Source organism: Chaetura pelagica, unplaced genomic scaffold (genome assembly GCF_000747805.2).
Source record: "Chaetura pelagica isolate M959 unplaced genomic scaffold, ChaPel_1.0 scaffold466, whole genome shotgun sequence".
NCBI classification, from domain to species: domain Eukaryota; kingdom Metazoa; phylum Chordata; class Aves; order Apodiformes; family Apodidae; genus Chaetura; species Chaetura pelagica.
Window position 1 is genome coordinate 133,230 of NW_009953656.1, and position 20,423 is coordinate 153,652.

General features: G+C 50.6%; 2 protein-coding genes across 2 annotated transcripts in view; one reads left to right on the top strand and one right to left on the bottom strand.

The window, feature by feature from the left end:
* Positions 1-6,886: 6,886 nt before the first annotated feature.
* On the top strand, positions 6,887-16,224 carry GDI2 (GDP dissociation inhibitor 2). Its single transcript, XM_010000301.1, has 10 exons — positions 6,887-6,993; positions 7,872-7,971; positions 9,719-9,853; positions 11,293-11,491; positions 12,128-12,259; positions 12,768-12,867; positions 14,071-14,242; positions 14,962-15,106; positions 15,648-15,702; positions 15,780-16,224. Exons 1-10 carry the CDS (start codon positions 6,907-6,909, stop codon positions 15,933-15,935), a joined length of 1,281 nt encoding a protein of 426 aa, XP_009998603.1. The 5' UTR covers positions 6,887-6,906; the 3' UTR covers positions 15,936-16,224.
* Positions 16,225-19,912: 3,688 nt separating this feature from the next.
* FAM208B (family with sequence similarity 208, member B) overlaps positions 19,913-20,423 on the bottom strand; it is a 29,171-nt gene continuing 28,660 nt past the window's right edge. The window contains exon 19 of the mRNA XM_010000308.1: positions 19,913-20,031. Coding sequence (XP_009998610.1) covers positions 19,913-20,031 — 119 coding nt within the window. The remainder of the gene's footprint in view (positions 20,032-20,423) is intronic.

A 20,423-nucleotide genomic window follows, 5' to 3' on the forward strand; every position in this document is an offset into this window, starting at 1 on the left:
GCAGGAATGACTTGGGAGGTTAAAGCTTCTTCCCTTTGATAGGGAAAGCTGCAATCTGTCCTAAAACCTGTCTCTGGCTCACCAAAGCAGGGAAACAGACTTTTAGGGAGGTGAAATATAATGAGCTTCTAGTGAAGGGGCCTCCAATAGATCTGAGCTCCATTAAAATGGTAATTTATGCTTTAGAGTGAGCTGTGGTATCAAATTGGTAAGCACCCTGCTTAATCTCAAACTGACAAATGCCAATGTCAATTTGACAAAAGGCCTCTTGTGAAATCACTTTTAAGACAAGCTGATGCTAATGATCAGCAGTTGGGTCAAAAGGGATAAATTATGGCAGTATTTTAAGGTGTGCTGACCACACTCCAGGGCCTGAAAGTGTGCAGGAGCTCTTACTTTGCATGTGATGGGCAGTCTTTACCTCTGAAATACCAATTAGAGCAGGATGGACTTCATCTCGACTTGAGCAGCTCGTGTGGAAAAGCAAGTGAATGAAAACCAGAGATCCTGGTGCAACCAAGATATTCCTGATCCTCAAATGCTTAGTGTTGGCTCCACCATTGTGGCTGGCAAGTGGTTTTGGAGCAGAGCTTGGATCAGGACTTCTTGCAGTGAGATGAAGGATCCCACTGGAACCTTGAAGATTGCTCCTCCAATGTCAGTCTGGTACCTGTGCTGGCAGAGTTGAGCTTCCTGAGGAAAAGGAACTGGAAAATGTGCTGCATAAACACGTTCCGTTGTTTGTTTCCTTTTCCAAAGAGCTTTACATTGTCATGAAACTTCAGGTGATGTTTTCAACCAGCCTTTCTTTAAAGCTGGCCCTTGCTGAAATGGACTGCAGTGTTGGGGAGTCCCATCAGGCTGCTGTTGTATATGTCTCCTCTCTGAAGAGCCTGACTTGCACCTCAAGTACTGATCTTGATGCTGCCTGAAGAAGAAGAGATGAAATTGGGAGTCCTGTTTGCTAGATCTTGAGTGCTGTGCCCATCTTCTATGCTTATGCCTTGTCCCATGAGAGTGCCTGGTTGGTTTGTCCCACTGTCCATCACTAGGACTTCCACAACACCCAGAAAATAGCTGTAATCCAGAGTAATGAGCAGCTGCTCATTCTGAGGGGTTTTTTTCTTTCGCTTTCCAAAGTGAAAGTTCAGTTGTTGATTTAAAGAGGAAAAAATAAGTCACTGGGGCCTTTGCAAAAGAGCCACAAAGACACCTGTGGCCGTGGTGGCTCTGGTTGGGTCTGCAGGGCCAGTGCTCTGTTAGTGCACAGAGTGCCTGCTTAAATTCCACTTCTGGTGGATCTGAACAATGTGCCATGTGAATCTTCCAGGTGCTAATCCCTTCTTCAACCAGTAACGAGGATCCAGCTTCAGGATTGGGATTACTGGCACTAAAATAACTTTTTTCCCCCTTATCTATGCAAATCAGAGACCCCACTGCAGTGCCAGGCTGGTGAAGAGAGATCTTAGCAGCATGGGGAAGAGTAACCCCAGCCTATCTTTAATCCTGAATTACTGCTGATAACGACAGCCTCAAATTTACACAAGGTATAATTAGAGCTCAGAGGAGAGCACCACATCTCTCCTGATCCCTCCATGCTCTGAGCAGTGGGCAAGTGTCAGTCTGCGTGTGCTAACCACAGGGCAGGGATTTGCAAAGGGTCCCTAGCACGTGAGCTGGTAGGTCTTCCTTGTCCTGCATCCCCAAGGTGCTGGTGGGAATGGTTTCTCCAGGTTGCTCAGTTCTCACTGGCTTTCAGATCCTTGGCTCGGGCTTGCCGGGTGCGTCGTGCATTGCAGATGAGGCTGCATCTCTCCCCCAACCTACTGCACAAACCCGTTTTTAATCTGGCTCAGTCATCAGGCAGCTGGAGAACACCTCGTGGTTTTATTTTCAGGCTTGTCTTTTCACCTTAATGTACACCTTTTTTGGTCTGGAAATGGCTCAGTGCTTGCTCACCAGGACATCTGGGAGTGGGATGTTGTGCCCTCTGACAGGCAGTGGTTACCTGCTTTCTGTGCTCCAGGTGGCTTGGTTTATTAGTCGTGAATTTTGGGCATAATGAAACTATCCTGCTCAGCCCAGTAGATGAGCACCATGTTCCTGCTGGGTTTTCACCAGTGGGCTGAACTAAGCTTCTTACCTGCCAGCTGTCTCACCAGGTTAAACCTCCATAAATCCATCCTAAAGATCCAGATTCACTTTCTGTAGGAGCATTGTCCCTGCCCATGCAGGAGGGTTGGATCTAGATGATTTTTAAGGTCCTTTTCAACCCAAATAATTCTATGATTTGGTTCAAGATGGATTGAATTATATGGGCACAGGCCTCCTTGCTTAAGGAGCCTACCTAAAGAACGTGAAGGTGACTGTGGGGACTGAGCAGAGTGTCACTGTCCCTTGCATCATCCCCTGGTCGCTGAGGGGATTGCTCAAGTGCAGTGAGGAATTGCTTTTGCACTCTGTGGCTGAGCAGAGCTTGGAGCCTTGCTTGCTGGAGTCTAGCATGGTGATGGAGCTGGTGCATCTCAGAGGTGAAGAGCCTGGGTGATGGTAACAAGCTCCATGTAACTCCTTGCTCACCATGACCTGGCCTTGTCTTTCTAAGAAGAATCTTTTGCTCTGCCAGTCCCTTTCTTGAAGATGAAGGGATTTTGCTCAGTGACCTGCACAGGATCCTCCCCTCAGCACTGTTAGATGGACTGATGCTGGCTCAAGTTTCCATTGGGCTGTCTAAGCCTCCTGAACTGCCGCCCTACTTGGAGAACATCCATGTCAACCAACTTGCTTCCCTCCATTCCTGAAGGCTTCTGTGTGCAGAAGGTCTTTTCATGGCCGTGTTTGTGTGAGCCAGGGAGGAGCTGATGGTCTGAAGCAAGCGTGGAAACACCCAATACCTCCGAGTTTACCCCTTACTCCCAATTTTATTTCCATGGATGTGCTGTCTCCACGTTCCTGGTGCGTGTTGCTCTCTGTTTCTGTGCTCTCCAGCCATTTGAGGAGGGTGAGCGGCGCTGCAGACGACACTGATCTCTGCAAGACTTGCTCTGTCATTCATCCAGCAGCACAAAGCCAGCTCTCCAGAGCCTGGCGTAACCTGAACTGGCTGAAGCTGTGGATTATAGTAGCACAGCGTGACTGCAATTTGCACAAAGATTGTCTTCCACCCCAGCTGGATACCTGGAGCTTTCCCTGCTGTGTCTTGGTGCCCTTTCTGCTGTCAGCAGCTGCTCAGTTTTACCCGTTTGCCTTGTGTGGATGGTCAGAAAGCCACAGATTTGAACTCTGACACTTCCCCTTTTTTATTTGCAGGCTAAACTGCCTCCAGCCCTTCCCTTATCAGTACAGGCTGTTTGTTTTCCTTGTTCCCTGACCCAGGCGACATCATGACATATCAAGTGGTTCCTAGACTCAGCCCAGTGCACCCAGGGAGGGGTACAGCCAGCAGTCAGCCTGAGCAGCTGTCAAAAGGAATTGCTGAGCTGGGAGGATGAAATCTATTGTGCTTCTGGTGTGTTTGATGAACATGTTGTTGCCTCATTGGCTGTGAAGGGAAGCGGTGGTGAAAGGGCCTGGGTGGGATTTCAGTGCTCTGCAGGAGCCTGGATGATACAACAAACCTGTTAAATTAGCCTGGGATAAAATTAATATTTGAATCCCCCCACCTCAAGCCACACATTGGTGTTTAATGGGTGTCAAATAAGATAAAGTATTTAGGACCTCTCAGGTCTTCTGCTGGTGCCCAGATTGACTGTTGAAGGGGGGGATACATGCTGGCTGGGAGGTGATAGGTGGGCAGTTCTGAGAAGATAGAACAAGAAATGCTTTGAAGGTTCCTTAAATGGAGGAAGGAAATCAGCTGATGTCTGGGCTGATGAATGTAGCTTCTGCAGCTTTTACTGTAACTTCATTCCTCCAATTGATACTTATTTTTGTTTTGAAATCCTGGTTGGCTTCTTTGTGGCTCAGTTCCAGCCTGGACGTTGTCAGTTCTGTACCGCCATCTGGCAGAGCTGGTGAGCCAGGGTTTTGGAAGATGTTCCAGGGGAAATAAAACCACAGGGTAGAGCAAAGGAGGAGTCAAACCAGAGTCCTCATGTAGAGCATGTAATTCGATTTGACTGAGGACATCATGGTGGTCATTGGTGATGCACTTGGTGTCATGCTCCCAGGTTGTGTGTGGTAAATCATTAACGTTTGAACTGATACCATAAAAGCTACGTTTACTTTCACTTGTGTGGTTCCTTTGCCTGGTCAGGCTCATGGTGCTCTTCAGTAGTGTCTCAACACAGGGTTTGGTGCAGCTGGGTCTGCTGTGAGGGTCTCTCCTTGCTTCAAATTGTCTGAAAAAAAAGTGGAGTGGCCTTGTAGGACATGAGGGGTTTGGAGGCTGTGGAGGATGTTGTGGTTCTAGGAGGAACAGCTGATGGGTCATAGAGAGGTTCGGTGAGAAGTAAAACTGGAATGGGGGAGATTTAGGTTGGACATTAGTGTGAGGGTGGTGAGACCCTGGCCCAGGTTGCCCAGAGAAGCTGTGGCTGCCCCATCCCTGGCAGTGTTGAAGGGCAGATTAGATGGGGCTTGGAGCAACCTGGTCTGGTGGGAAGTGTCCCTGCCCATGGCAGGGGAGTTGTAACTGGGTGATCTTGAATGTCCCTTCCAACACAAACCATTCTATAAATCTATTAAATCACCCGCAGCTTCAAGGATTAAACTTGGAATGGCCCATTCCCACTGTGCACCAGGTGGGCAGCTCTAGCTTTAATCTTTGAGACTTTGTCTGAATAACCATGGTGTCCTGGTGGGCAAGGAGCTAGTTAACAGTGCCTTGCACTCCCAGCAGAAGAGATCTGCCTGTTACCACCTGGAAGTGATCCCTGCCAGCCAGAACAAAATAACAAAATAACCCATTCTGGAAGCTGCCTTTACTGTGGGTTGGTCTTTGGCTGGTGAAGTGGAAGATGGTTTTAGAATCATGGAATCATTTAGGTTGGAAGAGACCACCAAGATCATCCAGTTCAGCTGTCAACCCAACACCACCATGCCAACTAAACCATGTCTCCAGGTGCCACATCTACATGTTTTTGGAACACCTCCAGGGATGGTGACTCCACCACCTTCCCTGAGCAGCCTGTTTCAATGCATGACCACTGTGAAGAAATGCTTCCTAATGTCCAATCTAAACCTCCTCAGCTTGGAAAGATTCTTTTATGCTGAGGATTTAGAGGAGTTAGGATTTGCCAGTCACATAAACAGTATCAGGTGGGAGACTTTCTGCATTCTAATTGTGCTTTGGAAGAGGATGTGAACTGATAGCATGGTGGTCAGCGTTGCCATAACATCGTTTGAAACAAACCTACACACTCAGCAGGGGGAAGTGACACACGAGGAGAGGGACCATGTGCATGTGGAATGAGCACAAGGCATCTCTGCCAGGAGGGTGAAGCTGCTGCTTCTCTGGAGTGAATGGCTCCTCCACTCCTGAGCCTGCAGATGTGCAGCTGTGGCATCTCAGCAGCTGGATGGGGGGGGTTTTGGGAAAGATAACATGAGATGTGGTTGGGATCTACAACGTAGATAATGTTGATGGTGAATGAGAGCTCAATTGCAGGTGGAATTCTGCCTTTGGAGAGAGGTGAGGCAGGGCAGGAAAGATGAGTAAAACCTCCACGATGAGCAGTCTTGGGTGTTCAAGTTTTTGTTAAGCTCTTTGGCTTATGAATGCCAGAGCTGGTGACTGGGGTAGTTGGAAAGTTGGGGTTTAATGGGAATTTAGCTGTGCAAGTCCTCAGCTGGTTCTGCAAACTGCCACTTGTGTCCCTTTGTGATTAGTCTCAGCCTCTTGGTGTTGGGTTCAGACATAGCAGCTCAGCTGCTGCTCAGAGTAATCACAGTGGTTTTCATCTCAGTGGGTGCACAGCAAGGATAGCAGAGTGTCTACTGAGATGATAAAGCTCCAAAATGGCTTCATTTATCCTTTATGCTACTTCTGTTCTCTTTAAGAGTAGCTGTTGACTCTCTTGGGTGTCCCACTGTGGCAATTACCAAAGACTGAGGTTTTGAGGAGACTCCCTGGTGTCCTTCAAGGCAAGGTTTTATGCTCCTGGTGTCACCCATAAATGAGGGTGCTGCCTCTAATAAAAATACCACATACCATGTCCCTTTCAACTCATACTAACTGATGCCATGATTCTGAATATCCCAGGTGTATTCAGAAGGATGAACAGGATCCTCCTCTAGGTGATCCTGCTCTGACAGGGGGGGTTGAACTAGATGGTCTGTTGAGGTCCCTTCCAACCCCAACCATTCTGTGATTCTGTGTGTGATCCTTTAAATTACTACAGCCAAGAAATAGCCTTTATAGTATTATTTTTCTCTTCTATATTTAAAGAATGCTAGTGGCAAGAAAACTAAACAAACATTTCCAAAATGTGTGAATTGGCTTTTTCTGCTGTTTCTGTGACCAGATCTTCTCTTCAAAGTCACTGGACTTACCCAAAATTAAGAGGATGGGAAGGAAGAAATTAACTGTGCATGAGGGAGGCAGGAGCAGAGCTTTTCCTGCTCTGGCCCAAATGCATGAACTTGCCCTAGTTGGTGATGGTTGTGTAGTTAAAACCTCTTGGTTGGTTTACCCAGAGCAGACAGCAAACCCATGGAGGGGTTAATCTGTCCCAGAGAGAATTCTTTCAGGATCCATGTCTTCATTCTGGAGTGAGGCAACTGGTGTGTTTGTGTCCGAGGGGCTGGGCAGGTACCTTCACATCTAGAAGTGCAGGAGCCTGTCTTGAGTGTGCTCTTCCAGAGAGTGTCTTTAGGAAGAATGGAAGGAGGCTGAAAGACAACTGACGTGTCCCTTGCATCCTTTCCTGTTTCCTCTCTCCACAGGAATGCATCCTCTCTGGGATCATGTCAGTGAATGGGAAGAAGGTCCTTCACATGGATCGGAACTCTTACTATGGAGGGGAAAGCGCGTCCATTACACCCCTGGAGGATGTAAGTACAGAGACTGACACCCCCCCCTTTGTGTCCATAAAGGGGGCTTTATTTCCAGCCACCCTAGGGGTGGGTTCAAATTAATTACTCTTAAGGGTTTCCTTTAAGTTAAGGATGTTTTATGACACTTCCACACCAGATAATAGTGGGGGAAAAACCAGCGTGTTTGTATGTGGTGGGTGGTTCTTGTTTTCTGTAGCTCCCACCTGAGGTTCAAGCACTCAGCATTTGGAGGTGTCCCTGCCCATGCAAAGGGGGTTGGAACTAGAAGATCTTGGAGGTCCCTTCCAACCCAAACCATTCCATGGTTCTTTAATGCCCAACAACAAGATGATAAAACTCTTAGGCTAAATTGTTACTGCCCCTCCTTGTGAGGTCCTTGCTCTTTGAGTGCTGCCAGGCAGGCAGATGCCATCTCCTGTGGTTACTGCAGTTGTGTAGCCCCTAAAGCCCTTACCGTGGCTGATTAATCAGATGTCAGGAAATCACTGTTCCCTTTGCTGCTTAATTGGGTTAAATATTTATATTGCAGAATCTGATTTAAGTATATAGAAGAGCCTGCCCTCTGCTGAAGCAGGCACGTTGATCAGATTACATTTAGCTATGTTCAACAGCCTTTTGGTTCATCAGGTCATAAATTCCCAGGCTTTAGGCCTTGGAGGAAGAAAGACTGGATGAGCAGAATAATTGTTACTGTAAGAATTTCCTGGATGTGCATTGTCTGTGGCATCAAAAATCAAATTTGAGCTGAAGCACTGGCCAAAAGCTTGCGTATGTCAGCTGGGGAGATGTGGGGGTGGAAAGTGTGTACAAGTGTGGGAGAAATTATACCCATAGAGATTTCCTCTGCTATAATAAGTTTTGTGTTCTCTCTAAAGCTCTACAAAAGGTTTAATCTACCAGGAACTCCACCAGAATCTATGGGGCGAGGAAGAGACTGGAACGTGGACCTAATTCCAAAATTCCTTATGGCTAATGGTGAGTGAGCTTAAGCTCCCAGATTTGTTGGAAACTTAGTCTGGGTTAGTGTTTGGGGGCTATGATGGGATAAACAGCCCTTCAGGTATCTTCTCCTGAACTTGTGGGAACATTATTTAGAGCTGAGCTGGTCCTTGTATCTGTGCCAGCACCACCACAAATTCTGCTCTGGACCTTCCAGCCTCAGGAGGTGGCTCCAGCTCTAGAGTGTGCAGCAGTGACCTGTCTGGAACATTCAAATGTCCATTTTTTCCAAACACCCCCTCTTAAAATGTTGGCATTTCCAGCCAGAGTTAACACTGAGTTTGTGCATTGTTGTTATTTCATGGCTTAGGAAGAAACAGTTGATTCCATGGTGACTGTTAATCCCTATTGTTCCTATTTTATGGCTTCCAGCCTCTGTCATCCCCTACTGATGCTGCAAATCCTCATCCTTTAATCTATGTGTTCCAGTACTGGGATGGGTCTTCTGGGCCAAATCTGCTATTGGTGAGGTGGTTACTAAAGCAAATATGTTCAAGGGCAACTCCCTTTGCCAAATTCCAACCACTTGCTGCTGGAATCTCTTGTCCCTGCAGCACGAGGGGATAGATGTGTAGTGCCAGTCTTGCACTGGCTTGATTTGAATCTCGTCAAGGTTTGGTTACTTGAGTCTCAGGTCACTCTCATTTTGCACAGGAATCCCATCGTGGTGAGTTTCCAGGGGACAACACTGTGGTCAATTCTGGGCCCCTCAGGAAAGGAGGAACATGGAGAGGCTGGACTGTGTCCAGGGAAGGGCCCTGGAGCGGGGGAAGGGGCTGGAGCAGAAGGAGAAGAGGCTGGAGAACTTGTGAGGAGCAGCTGAGGGAGCTGGGGGTGTTGAGCCTGGAGCAAAGGAGGCTGAGGGGAGACCTTCTGGCTCTGCAGCTGCCTGAGAGGAGGTTGGAGCCAGGGGGGTCGGGCTCTGCTCCCCAGGAACAAGGGACAGGACAAGAGGGAACGGCCTCAAGTTGTGCCAGGGGAGGTTGAGGTTGGATCTGGGGAACAATTCCTGCCTGGCAAGGGTTGTCAGGGCCTGGCCCAGGCTGCCCAGGGCAGGGGGGGAGTCCCCATCCCTGGAAGGGTTTCCAAGGCCTGGAGATGATGCTGAGGGACATGGGGCAGGGGTGGCCTTGGCAGGACTGGGTTGATGGTTAGACTGGATGATCTTGAAGCTCTGTTCCAACCCAGGTAATTCTATGAACATCACTCTGGGGATGTGACAGTGGGTAGGGACAGGTAAATGGACACATGTTGACAGAAGGTGCTTTCAAGCTCATTTGTGGTCAGTTGGATGGACAACTCCTGCAGGCTGGGCTAGATCTGAACAGGGTGATGAGGAGCTGCGGTGGTTCAAGGACGTGACCTTGTTTGTCACGTTGAGTGTGAAGGAACTACAAGGAGCAAAGAGCAGCAAGTGTTGTGCAGCAAGTGAATGTGCTGCAGGGTGGGTTTTACTCAGAGGCTTGGTGGAAACCACAGGAGTGACAAGGAAAATTGTTAATTGCCTGTGAGAAAGCTTTAAAACAGCCTAATGATTACACCAGTGAGTATCTGCCACACCCTGTCACACTGAGGTGTGAGAGCCACGTGGGTTGAACATGGTGCTGTTGTTGAAGGATTTGCTGTGGTGGAGGAACTGTTTGCCTTGGGAGAAGAAGCACTGTCCTCTCTTGGCTTCTGGCTACAGAGCAGCTGGTTGACTTGTGCCAAACCTCCTTTCCAGGTCAGTTGGTAAAGATGCTGCTCTACACAGAAGTCACTCGCTACTTGGACTTCAAGGTGATCGAAGGGAGCTTTGTCTACAAGGGAGGAAAGATCTACAAAGTTCCTTCCACTGAGGCAGAAGCCCTGGCATCCAGTGAGTAGCTGCACCTTGCTTTGTTTCCTCCTCAGGCTACCACCTCTAAACAAAGGCCAGACAAGTCTCCTCCACCCGCATCTTGGGGTGTTCTGAGCTCCTATAGAAAAGGAAATCTTGATGGTTCCTAATGTGGTGGAGACTCCACCTCATCAACAAGCTGTGCTTAGCATCTCACTCGCTGTGCTCTGCATCTCATCTCACTTCAAACAACACTCGTAGTGAAGTCTTGAGCTTCCTCACCCTTGAGTTAACCATTTTCTTGGAGCTTTCAGATGGAGCTGGTCAGGCTGCCTTTTCTGTGGCTCAGCTGGTGAGAACTTGGCAGCATTTGACTTCCTCCAGAGGTTACATCTGGGGCTCCCAACTCACCCATACATATTATTAATGCTGGGTCCTTGTTGGATGGATTTGTGTGCGTGTGAAAATGCTGGATTCATCAGCAGGCAAATGGGAGTGACCAATTCTGACATGTGCCACCTCATTCAAACCTTAATTGTTGTCTTCTTGAATTTCACCCTTCAGATAAAGCCCCTGATCATCCATGATAATGTGGTGGAAGTGGTCAGGAGCTGGCAGAGGGCAGTCAGGTGTGGGGCCTGTTTAGTAGCACTTCTGAAAGCTCTTGTGATAAAGGGATTCCTGCCAGCAAGGCTCCTGGTGTGTCTCATCTGGACGTTGGAGCCTTCCTCGTGGCAGATACTCCTGTTTGTAGTGGAATAATTAGTTGTTCCTTCAATCTGGCCTCCTTGCTGTCTCATAAGTCTCTCTTCACAGACTCATGCTGGCAGAAGTAGAAGGTGCCTTTGGTGCTGTCTCTTCCTTAATGTTTCAGCAAGTCCAGTCTTGCTTCTCTAATTGTTAGAAAATCCAAGTTGCCTTGTCCAGTCTCATGTTTGAAGTTTTGACCTTTCTAGTTCCTTGGTGAGGAACTGCAGGAGAGCCCAACACCACTTGTTTTGATGGAGCTTTGATCAACACACTTTGATGATGCCAGGTCTGGTAGATACCAAGCAAAAGTCTCTGTTCAGGGAATCTCTGGTTTGTTTTTTCACTGGGACAAGTGGGAACTGCTCCCCAGGCCTTCCCCTAGCTGGAAATAGTGTAGGAGCCCAACCTTCAGTCATGCCTTGAGAAAATTTGGCTCTCTTGAGGTCTTTGTCCTTGCCTGTGGCAAGGGGGTGGGAATTAGATGATCCTTAAGGTCCCTTCCACCCCAAACCATTCCACACCAGGACAGCTGTGAGGGTGAACTGGCTTGGCAGATGTTGGCATCTCTCCTGTTTGAAGAGAGCACCTTGGCAAGCCCTGGGGGCCAAACCCCACCTTATCAAGGGATGTTTGAAACCCTCGGTGGTTCTTCCTCCCTTCCTCCCTCTCTGTGGCCATGGAGGAGCCTCAGGAGCTGGGTGAGCTCACACAAGACACCTTCTTTTTAGGCTTGATGGGCTTGTTCGAGAAACGCCGGTTCAGGAAATTCCTCGTGTACGTGGCCAACTTTGATGAGAACGACCCAAAAACTTTTGAAGGTGTTGATCCCAAGAAGACCACCATGCGTGATGTCTACAAGAAGTTTGACCTGGGGCAAGATGTGATAGACTTCACAGGCCATGCCCTGGCACTCTACAGGACTGATGAGTAAGTGGGGGTTCAGTTGATCCCCAAAATTGTCCGGGGTCCTGGGTGCTTCCAGCATAGGCCTTTGCAGCCTGAGGGTGGGACGTGTTGCCAAGTGTTTCTGTCCCTGAGGGCAATATTAATCTTGAAATTCATCTTTAAAATACTGAATCCTCTGCTGATGGAGTAAAGTGGATGGGTTCCATGAAGCATCTCCTTCCTGATTGAAACCCCTTGAGACATTGATAGGACAAGGGGGAATGGTTTTAAACTGGAAGAGGGGAGATTCAAGTCAGACATCAGGAGGAAATTCTTCCCCATGAGGATAGGAAGGCACTGGAACAGGTTGCCCAGAGAAGCTGTGGAAGCCCCTTCCCTCAAGGTGTTCAAGGGCAGGTTGGATGGGGCTTGTGCAGCCTGGTCTGGTGGGAGGTGTCCCTGCTCATAGCAGGGGGGTTGGGACCTGATGATCTTGAAGGTCCCTTTGAACCTTCACCATCCTATGATTGAAGTGCTTCTAAAAGGGAACTTTCAGGGAAATTCTTGCCAGGAGCAGCTGGAGGGTGGAGAAGGGAACTTCCCAGGAAGTGAAATGTTTTGCTCTGAGCTGGAAGTCTTGCTTCATGAGGTTGTAAATCACCCAACTGTCCTCTCCAGCTATTTAGATCAACCCTGCCAAGAAACAATCAACAGGATTAAGCTCTACAGCGAGTCACTGGCTAGATACGGTAAAAGCCCCTACCTGTACCCCCTCTATGGCCTTGGAGAGCTGCCCCAGGGGTTTGCAAGGTGAGAACTTGGTTTTAGACTCTGGTCTTCTCTTCTGGGAGGGGGGATCAGGTGTGTGGAGTCACTGCTTGGCCTTCCAGAACGTGCTTCTGCATGAAAAATTACTGTGGTTGTTGATGGTTCTGTCACTGTCTTCATCAAGAACTGGTTCCTCTGTGTGAGATGGCTTCTTTCTGGCCTTCTTCACCACATTTCCTGGTGGTGGTAGCTCTGGGTTGGCTCAGAGGTAGTTTGCAGCATGTTGTCTATCCCAGGAGGTGGATTTCTCTTCCTGGTGTGACCCACAGCTCGTACACTGAAGGACTGTCTGGGTTCCACCAAGCAGGTTTTTTTTTCTACCTGGGGTTTGTTCCAAACACAAGACGGTTTCTTTGCAGGAAGTTTTGAAAAGGTTCAAATCTGAACGTGGAGTTTGTCCCAAGTGGAAGAGAAAGAAGGGGCTTGGAAGGGCTTGTTGAGGTGGAACATGCAGCTGTGGGAGGTGCTGAAGTGGCTTTTGCTCTTGCAGGCTAAGCGCGATATACGGAGGCACCTACATGCTGAACAAGCCCATCGAGGAGATCGTGATAGAAAATGGCAAAGTGGTTGGTGTGAAGTCTGAAGGGGAGGTAGGATCCAGTTCCTTCCCTGCTCCCCACCCCACATCTTGCCTCTCCCTGTGGAGGCTGTCACGGATCTGAACAAGCACAACAGGAGGAAAAAACCCTCATCAAAGCCCTAAAACCAAAACTGTTGGAGGGGGGAACAATTGGGGCTCCTTGTGCCAACTCATGTTGATGTTTGCATGGTGAGGAGCAAAAGGACAAGAGGAAATGGTCTCAAGTTGCACCAGGGAAGGTTTAGCTTGAATCTCAAAAGACAGTCCACTGAAAGGGTTATTAAACCCTGGCCCAGGCTGCCCAGGGAAGTGGTTGAATCCCCATCCCTGGAGGCCTTTCAAAGCCATGTAGATGTGAAGCTGAGGGACATGGGTTAGCTTTGGACTTGGTAGAGTTGGGTTAATGGTTGGGCTTGATGACCTTTAAGGTCTTTTCCAACCAGAGCAATTCTGTGATTTTGAATGCAGTAGCCCTACTCCAGGAGCTGGAATGAAGTCTCCATGGGCTGGGCAAGGTTGTCTTCTGGAAAGATCAGCCTGGCTAAGCTGAAAAGGAGCTTCTTGCTTGTGTCCAACCTGGGTGTGGAAGCAGCTCTGCCCTTGACTCTCAGCAGGAGCTGCTCAGCAGCCACGCAGCCTTTCTGCAGCTTCTCCTCAACCTGGCAATATAAAACTGGCCAGAGTGCTGGGAGCTGCTTTGAAGCTGTAAATGTCATCCCAACTGGAGTGGAAGCTTCTTGGGACAGTTTGGGACTTGCTGGTTGAGTAACATGTCCCTTCTGGGTCGGAGATGACATGTCCTGGCTAGCACAGGGGTGATGATCTGTGCACAGCCCGATGTGCCAAAGTGCAGCCTGCCTGGAGGCTTCAAACTGCTTAAATTATTGCTGTAAAACTGAGTTCTGCTGGGAACTGCTCAGTTCTTACGTGTGGTTCAGCCTTGACTGCAACAAGTCATGGTCCTAGACTGGAAGGACTGGACCAACGTTGTGCTCAGACCTTGTCCCTGTGCTCAACCAGGGGAAGACGTGATTGATCGTGCAGCTCTGGGACGGGGGGGTTTAAATCCCAGATGTGGATTGTCCAAGTTGGCAGCCAAGTGGGAACTCAAAGCATGAAGAGCCACCTGGAACCACTCCTGGTGTTTCCCACCATGGCTGGTTCCTCCCCAGGGTGTGGTGCTCACCCAGGGTCTGGTCTGTCCCCCTCCCAGGTCGCTCGCTGCAAACAGCTCATCTGCGACCCCAGCTACGTCTCTGACCGTGTGACGAAGGTCGGGCAGGTGATCAGGGTCATCTGCATCTTGAGCCACCCCATCAAGAACACAAACGATGCCAACTCCTGCCAGATCATCATTCCACAGAATCAGGTCAACCGGAAATCAGGTGGGTTGGTTGACCAGTGGTGACCAGGGGGCTGCTGGGGCACCTGCAGGTTTTCATCGTCCCTGGGTGGAGGGTCTAGCAGGGTGTGAATCAAGGGGAAAATCACAGTCATGGAATAGTTTGGATTGGAAGGGACCTTCAAGATCATCCAGTCCCACCCTCCCACCAGCCCAGGCTGCTCCAAGCCCCATCCAACCTGCCCTTCAACACTGCCAGGGATGGGACAGCCACAGCTTCTCTGGGCAACCTGGGCCAGTGCCTTCCTACCCTCATGGTGAATAATTTTTTCCTGATGTCCAACCTAAATCTCCCCTCTTCCAGTTTTAATCCATTATTCCTCATCCCATCCCTCCGTGCCCTTGTCCCAAGTCCCTCCCCAGCTTTCTTGGAGCCCTTTCACCCCTGTGAGGGCTGGGTTGGGTGCTGGGGACCTCACTGGTTTTCAGGAGCTCTCATAGCCACAGGAGCTGGAGTTCTGGGAGCTCAGAGGCTGCTCATGTCCAGGCCCCTCAGCCATGAGACCAAGAGCACGTAGGGATGTCAGGGCCAGGCCAGGACTCCAAGTGGGGTCTGAGCGAGACCAGGAGGTGGGAAGTGTCAGGGAAGTGGGAAGAGTTGAGTTGAGTGTGTGACCTGAAGGAGGTTTAGGAGGGAGGAAGCTGGCCTGGCCTGGGCTGTGGGCTTCCTGGCACCTCCTGACCTGCCCTGTGCTTCCCCAGATATCTACGTCTGCATGATCTCCTCTGCACACAACGTGGCAGCCCAGGGGAAGTACATCGCCATCGCCAGCACCACCGTGGAAACCGCCGACCCAGAGAAGGAGATCAAGCCAGCCCTGGACCTCCTGGAGCCCATCGAGCAGAAGTGAGACCACAACAAGCCCCTCAGCCCTGCTGCCAGTGCCTGGGCCTGAAGCCCAGGTTAAACCTCCCCTGGTGCAACTTATCCCAGTGTTACTAACTTGGGAGAAGAGGTCAACACCCACCTCCCTACAGCCTCCTTTCATGAGGCCACCACTGCCCCATGTCCCTCAGCACCATCTCCAGGGTTTGGAAACCCCTCCAGGGATGGGGACTCCCCCCCTGCCCTGGGCAGCCTGGGCCAGGCCCTGACAACCCTTGCCAGGCAGGAATTGTTCCCCAGATCCAACCTCAACCTCCCCTGGCACAACTTGAGGCCGTTCCCTCTTGTCCTGTCCCTTGTTCCTGGGGAGCAGAGCCCGACCCCCCTGGCTCCAACCTCCTCTCAGCAGCTGCAGAGCCAGAAGGTCTCCCCTCAGCCTCCTTTGCTCCAGGCTCAACACCCCCAGGTCTTCCCCCAGCCTCCTCCAAGCCCACATGGATGCTCAGTGATGTTTCCAAACCACCCTGATCCTCTTGTTTTGTATGAATTCCCCTCCTTCCAGGTTCGTCAGCATCAGTGACTTGTTCGCCCCGACCGACTTGGGCACCGAGAGCCAGGTGAGTGACCCCCAGGCTGGTGTGGGAAGGGGGTGTGAGGAGAACCTGGATGTTCCAACAGCTCCTTCTCTTCCCAGATCTTCATCTCCCGCACCTACGACGCCACCACCCACTTCGAGACGACGTGTGATGACATCAAAGACATTTACAAGAGGATGATGGGATCAGAGTTTGACTTCGAGGAGATGAAACGCAAGAAGAACGACATCTACGGGGAGGAGGAGCAGCAGTAAATGAGCATCTCTTTAATTAGGAGAAATTAAAAAAAAAAAAATCGGCTAATATGAATATATAAGGAACTTAATGAACACTGTATGAAATTCAATATTGTAAGGCCTGCTTTTTGTAATCCCATCTCTGAGAGATTGAAGAGTTACTGCACTGGTCATGTTCCCCTTTTTTGGATATTATCATGTGTTAATGATTTCATTCTAGTAGGGTTGCTGTCCAGAATCTGGCAAATTACTGACTCTGATCTAAGGACTAACCTGGAAGGCAGACTTGAACCTTGGCTTTTTATTTCCTTTTTATTTTGGTTGGGGTTGGTTGTTTTTTTTTGTTTTGCTTGGGTTGTTGTTTTTTTTAAAATTTTGGTAGAGGTTGGTGAAATAACTCCCTGCCAGCTGTGTCTTCCCTTCTCCTCTGAATCATTTGTCACCCTCCCTCCCAACGATGTGCTTCTGGTGAGCTGGTAGAGGTGACAGTTGTCACTCAAACCCCTGATATCAAGGCAAAAAAAAAAATACCCAAAAAACATAGAAACTGAGCACTCCATTATTGTGGACAGCAGCCCTAAAAACAAAAACAGTCTCTTCCCATCAGTCTTCAAACTCTCGTGGCAAGTTGTGTTATGGACAGAGCCCACATCTCTTGTAGCAGCAACTGTTGGCTTTAGTTCTGGGCACGTCACCTCCACTTCAGCTTCTCCACACTGTTGCCATGGGTGGGGACACAGCTGTGCCTGAGGCTCCTTTGTGTTTTAAATCTGAATAAAATTGAGAGAACAAATTACAGAGCAGGCAAGATGTGGGAGTTATTTTTCTGTACCCCCTGGGTTGGCTCCCTGGGCTGGACCAAACGGCTGCGGTATCGGTCTGACAGAGCCTGTGGTGCTTCTCCTTGTCTCCTGAAGGCTCCACATGATTTCTGTACTGCGAAGTAAAGCCAAATTCTGGAAACCAGTCCTGGGCTCTGGTCTGATTCACTTCACTGGTACGAGGAGCAGCTGCTTTCTTGAGATTCCCTTGGATCTCTCTGCCTGCCAGGGTGGAAACGGGAGCGTTTCCTGCTGGAAAATGATGGGTGGGCTGGGAGAGTTGGGGTGTTGAGCCTGGAGAAGAGAAGGCTCCAGGGAGACCTTAGAGCACCTTCCAGTGCCTGAAGGGGCTCCAGGAAAGCTGGGGAGGGACTTGGGACAAGGGCAGGGAGGGATGGGAGCAGGGGGAAGGGTTTCCAGCTGGCAGAGGGAGCTGGAGCTGAGATGGGAGGGAGCAATTCTGGGCTGTGAGGGTGGGGAGAGCCTGGCCCAGGTTGCCCAGGGAAGCTGTGGCTGCCCCATCCCTGGGGGTGTTGAAGGGCAGGTTGGATGGGGCTTGGAGCAGCCTGGAATGGTGGGAGGTGTCCCTGCCCATGCAGGGGAGTTGGAACTGGATGATCTTTAGGTTCCTTCCAAACCAAGCCATTCCATGATGATTCCACAACTGGCTTCCTCAGTTGGACTTCCCAGGCTGCCCTTGGCAGGGCAGAAGCTCCAGCCCGGTCTGTGCCTCGGGCAGGGAGCTCAGCGCTCCCTGCTGCCCCCTCCAGTGCCCGCATCCAGCAGCAGCTCCTGCCGGGAGCAGCAGAAAAATCAACTCCTGCTCTTGGGGGCTCCTCTGCGGGGCCTCGATCTCCCGGCACAGAAGCTGCTCCTCCTGAGCGACCTTTATTACTCCCCTGCTTGGATCCCTCCTGCTGGGAGGTGGGGTGGCAGTTGCACAATGAGGAGCAGGGCTCGTCCTGACAGCGATGCCAAGTACCAGGAAAAGTGGGAACAAGCTTTGGAATGGGGGTTTGTTTCCCCCTGCTCTCAGCTGCTGCTCCAGCCGGGCAGGGTCGCTGGGGAAGGGCTGATCCTTCCCCCAGCTGTAGTTGTGCTGCTCCTGCGAAGAGGAACTGAGGTTTCCACCACATCCCCCTCCCAAAGCTGCACCAGCCCTGGCTGTGGCTGCCCCTCATCTTCCTCCCTCCTGCCTGGGGGGGCTTTTGGCACTTCCCTCTCCCTGCTGTGCCAGTTCCAGGAACCACCTTTCTCCTGAAACCACCACAGCGTGGTGGGTCCCTGAAGTTCTCTCTTGCTTTGTGCCTCCCCCACCCTTCAGCTGATTCAGTTGCTCAAACCTTTTCAAAGGCAGGAGAGCCCTAAAGCACATGGACCAGCAGCTCCTGCCACCCCTAAATGCTGCCCTTATCCCCCCTCTGCTGTATCCTGGTTATTCCACTGGCTGATGGATCTCCCTCCTGCTGGGAAGAGGGTGGTGACCCTGCAGCCTTGAGTCCCCCTTGGCTGTTGAGAGGCTGCTGGGCTTTCCTTCCTCTCTGGCCTTCAAAGTTGGGGTGGAGCAGAACAAACCCAACTCCTGAGCCAGGTGGGAGCTGGGAAAGATGCTGGGATCACCCAGAGGGCAGAGATTCTGCCCCTCTCAGGAGCAGCAGCCTCTGAAACTTCGTGGGGTGGTTTGTTTGGTTTTTTTTGTTAAGGTTTTATATCAATCAAACTCTGCACAAACCTGTCCTGTGTTCTTTTATTAAAATTAAAATAAAAACAAAGAGAGAGGACAACCCTGTCCTGTGCATCCCAAGGTGGGGAATCCTGCAGGCATCTTTCATGGGGCATTTCCCACCTGGCCTGTCTGAGTGATCATAAATAAGAGCTTTTTGTTCCCCTGCTATTGACAAGATTCCCACCTGCTGGAATGTGGCAAATCCCAGCAGTGAAATGGTACCAAGAGGAGGAGACTTGAACCGTAGTGTAGAGCAGACCTGGAAATGTCCACCTAAAAAAACTGTCCACCCAAGGGTGTGTGTCCTGGGCACAGCAAAAACCACTTGGAAAAATGCCTTTATTGTCCTGGACTCCCACTCTTCAAGTAAACAGCTTCTTCCTATTATTTATTTTTTTTAAATTAAAATAAAAATTATTCCTATTTCTGCCACCTCAGCTGCACTAACCACCTGCAAATCCTCCCAGTTATTTAAACCTGTGTCAGGTTAAACCAGCCTCTCTCCTACTGGAACTCGATGGCAGGGACTCAATCCCCGGGAGGGTTGGCATGAGGTACCTGGAAAGAACTTCTCCCTACAGAACTGGAGCCAACATTCCCAGGGTTCCTGTGCAGCCCCTGAATCCCAGCAGGATGTGGGGGCCATTCCCAGAGGAGGAGGATGCCCCAGATGGTGCCACAGGGCCCGGGAGGAGCTGAGTTGTGGCTTCGCTTCGTCACCTGCAACATACAGATGTGGGCCAGGTCAGTGCTCTGCTCCCCCAGCTCCATCAGGGCTGAGCACCTGCTGAGCTATCCCAGGGGATCCCAGCATGGAACCTCCTGGATCTGGCTTCAGGAATCAGCTCCTGGTGTCAGCAGAGCTGGAGAAGATCCTGCAGACAAGCCCTGGGAAAGGTCCCTAAGCTGCTGCAGGAGCAGCTGGTGGGAATGGACAAGTGTCCCTCACCAGGTCCCTGCTGGGACCTCATCCCTGTGTGGGGACATTCCTGTGTGGGGACATTCATCTCTGTGCTGGGACATCCCTGTGTGGGGACATCATCTCTGTGCTGGGACATCCCTGTGTGGGGACATCCCTGTGTGGGGACATCCCTGTGCTGGGACATCATCTCTGTGCTGGGACATCCCCATGATGGGACATCATCCCTGTGTGGGGACATCCCTGTGCTGGGACATCCCTGTGTGGGGACATCATCCCTGTGTGGGGACATCATCCCTGTGCTGGGACATCCCTGTGTGGGGACATCATCTCTGTGCTGGGACAACTCTCCACAGACCAGCAGAAGTCCCAGTGCAGACACATCCTGGTGGAAAGTTGTCCCATGGAGAGTTGTCCCATATCCCAGACCCACAGCTGGACCCCAGTTCCCTGCCTGCCACCCCACAAACAACCCGGGAACTGCTCCTGGACTTTTTCAGGGAGAAGGAGTCAATCCCAAGTCCCCCCCTTACCAGTAGCTCCTCCTGAAGGGGGCAGCAGCTTTCTGGACCGTCCCAAGGAAGGTGTTGACGTCGGCCACGAGGATTCCTTGGCTCTCAAGCTGCTCCCTGCCCACGCTGGGCTTTGCTGCAAAGGAAGGGGAGACACATCCAAGGACGGTCTGGGAGCTGCAGGAATTATTCCCAACTCCCCCTGCAGTTACTGCTCAGAACTGCTGGGCAAACAGGCCAGGACTGGAGTGTGACCTGAGGTCACCACCCACTGACTGGAAAAAACTGTCAGAATTCAGCAAAGCTCCAAAAATCTACTCCTTTTGCCTTTTACTGCAGGGACCTGCAATCATGGAATCACAGACTGGGCTGGGTGGGAAGGGACCTTCAAGATCATCCAGTTCCAACCCCCCTGCATGGGCAGGGACACCTCCCACCAGACCAGGCTGCTCCAAGCCCCACCCAACCTGCCCTTCAACACTGCCAGGGATGGGGCAGCCACAGCTTCCCTGGGCAACCTGGGCCAGG

Excerpts from the sequence above, each read along its gene's own strand:
- GDI2 (XM_010000301.1), top strand. The coding sequence starts at position 6,907 with ATGTCAGTGAATGGGAAGAAGGTCCTTCACATGGATCGGAACTCTTAC. Across the intron at positions 11,492-12,127 it reads GCACTCTACAGGACTGATGA|CTATTTAGATCAACCCTGCC; the intron begins GTAAGTGGGGGT and ends TGTCCTCTCCAG. Across the intron at positions 15,703-15,779 it reads ACTTGGGCACCGAGAGCCAG|ATCTTCATCTCCCGCACCTA; the intron begins GTGAGTGACCCC and ends TTCTCTTCCCAG.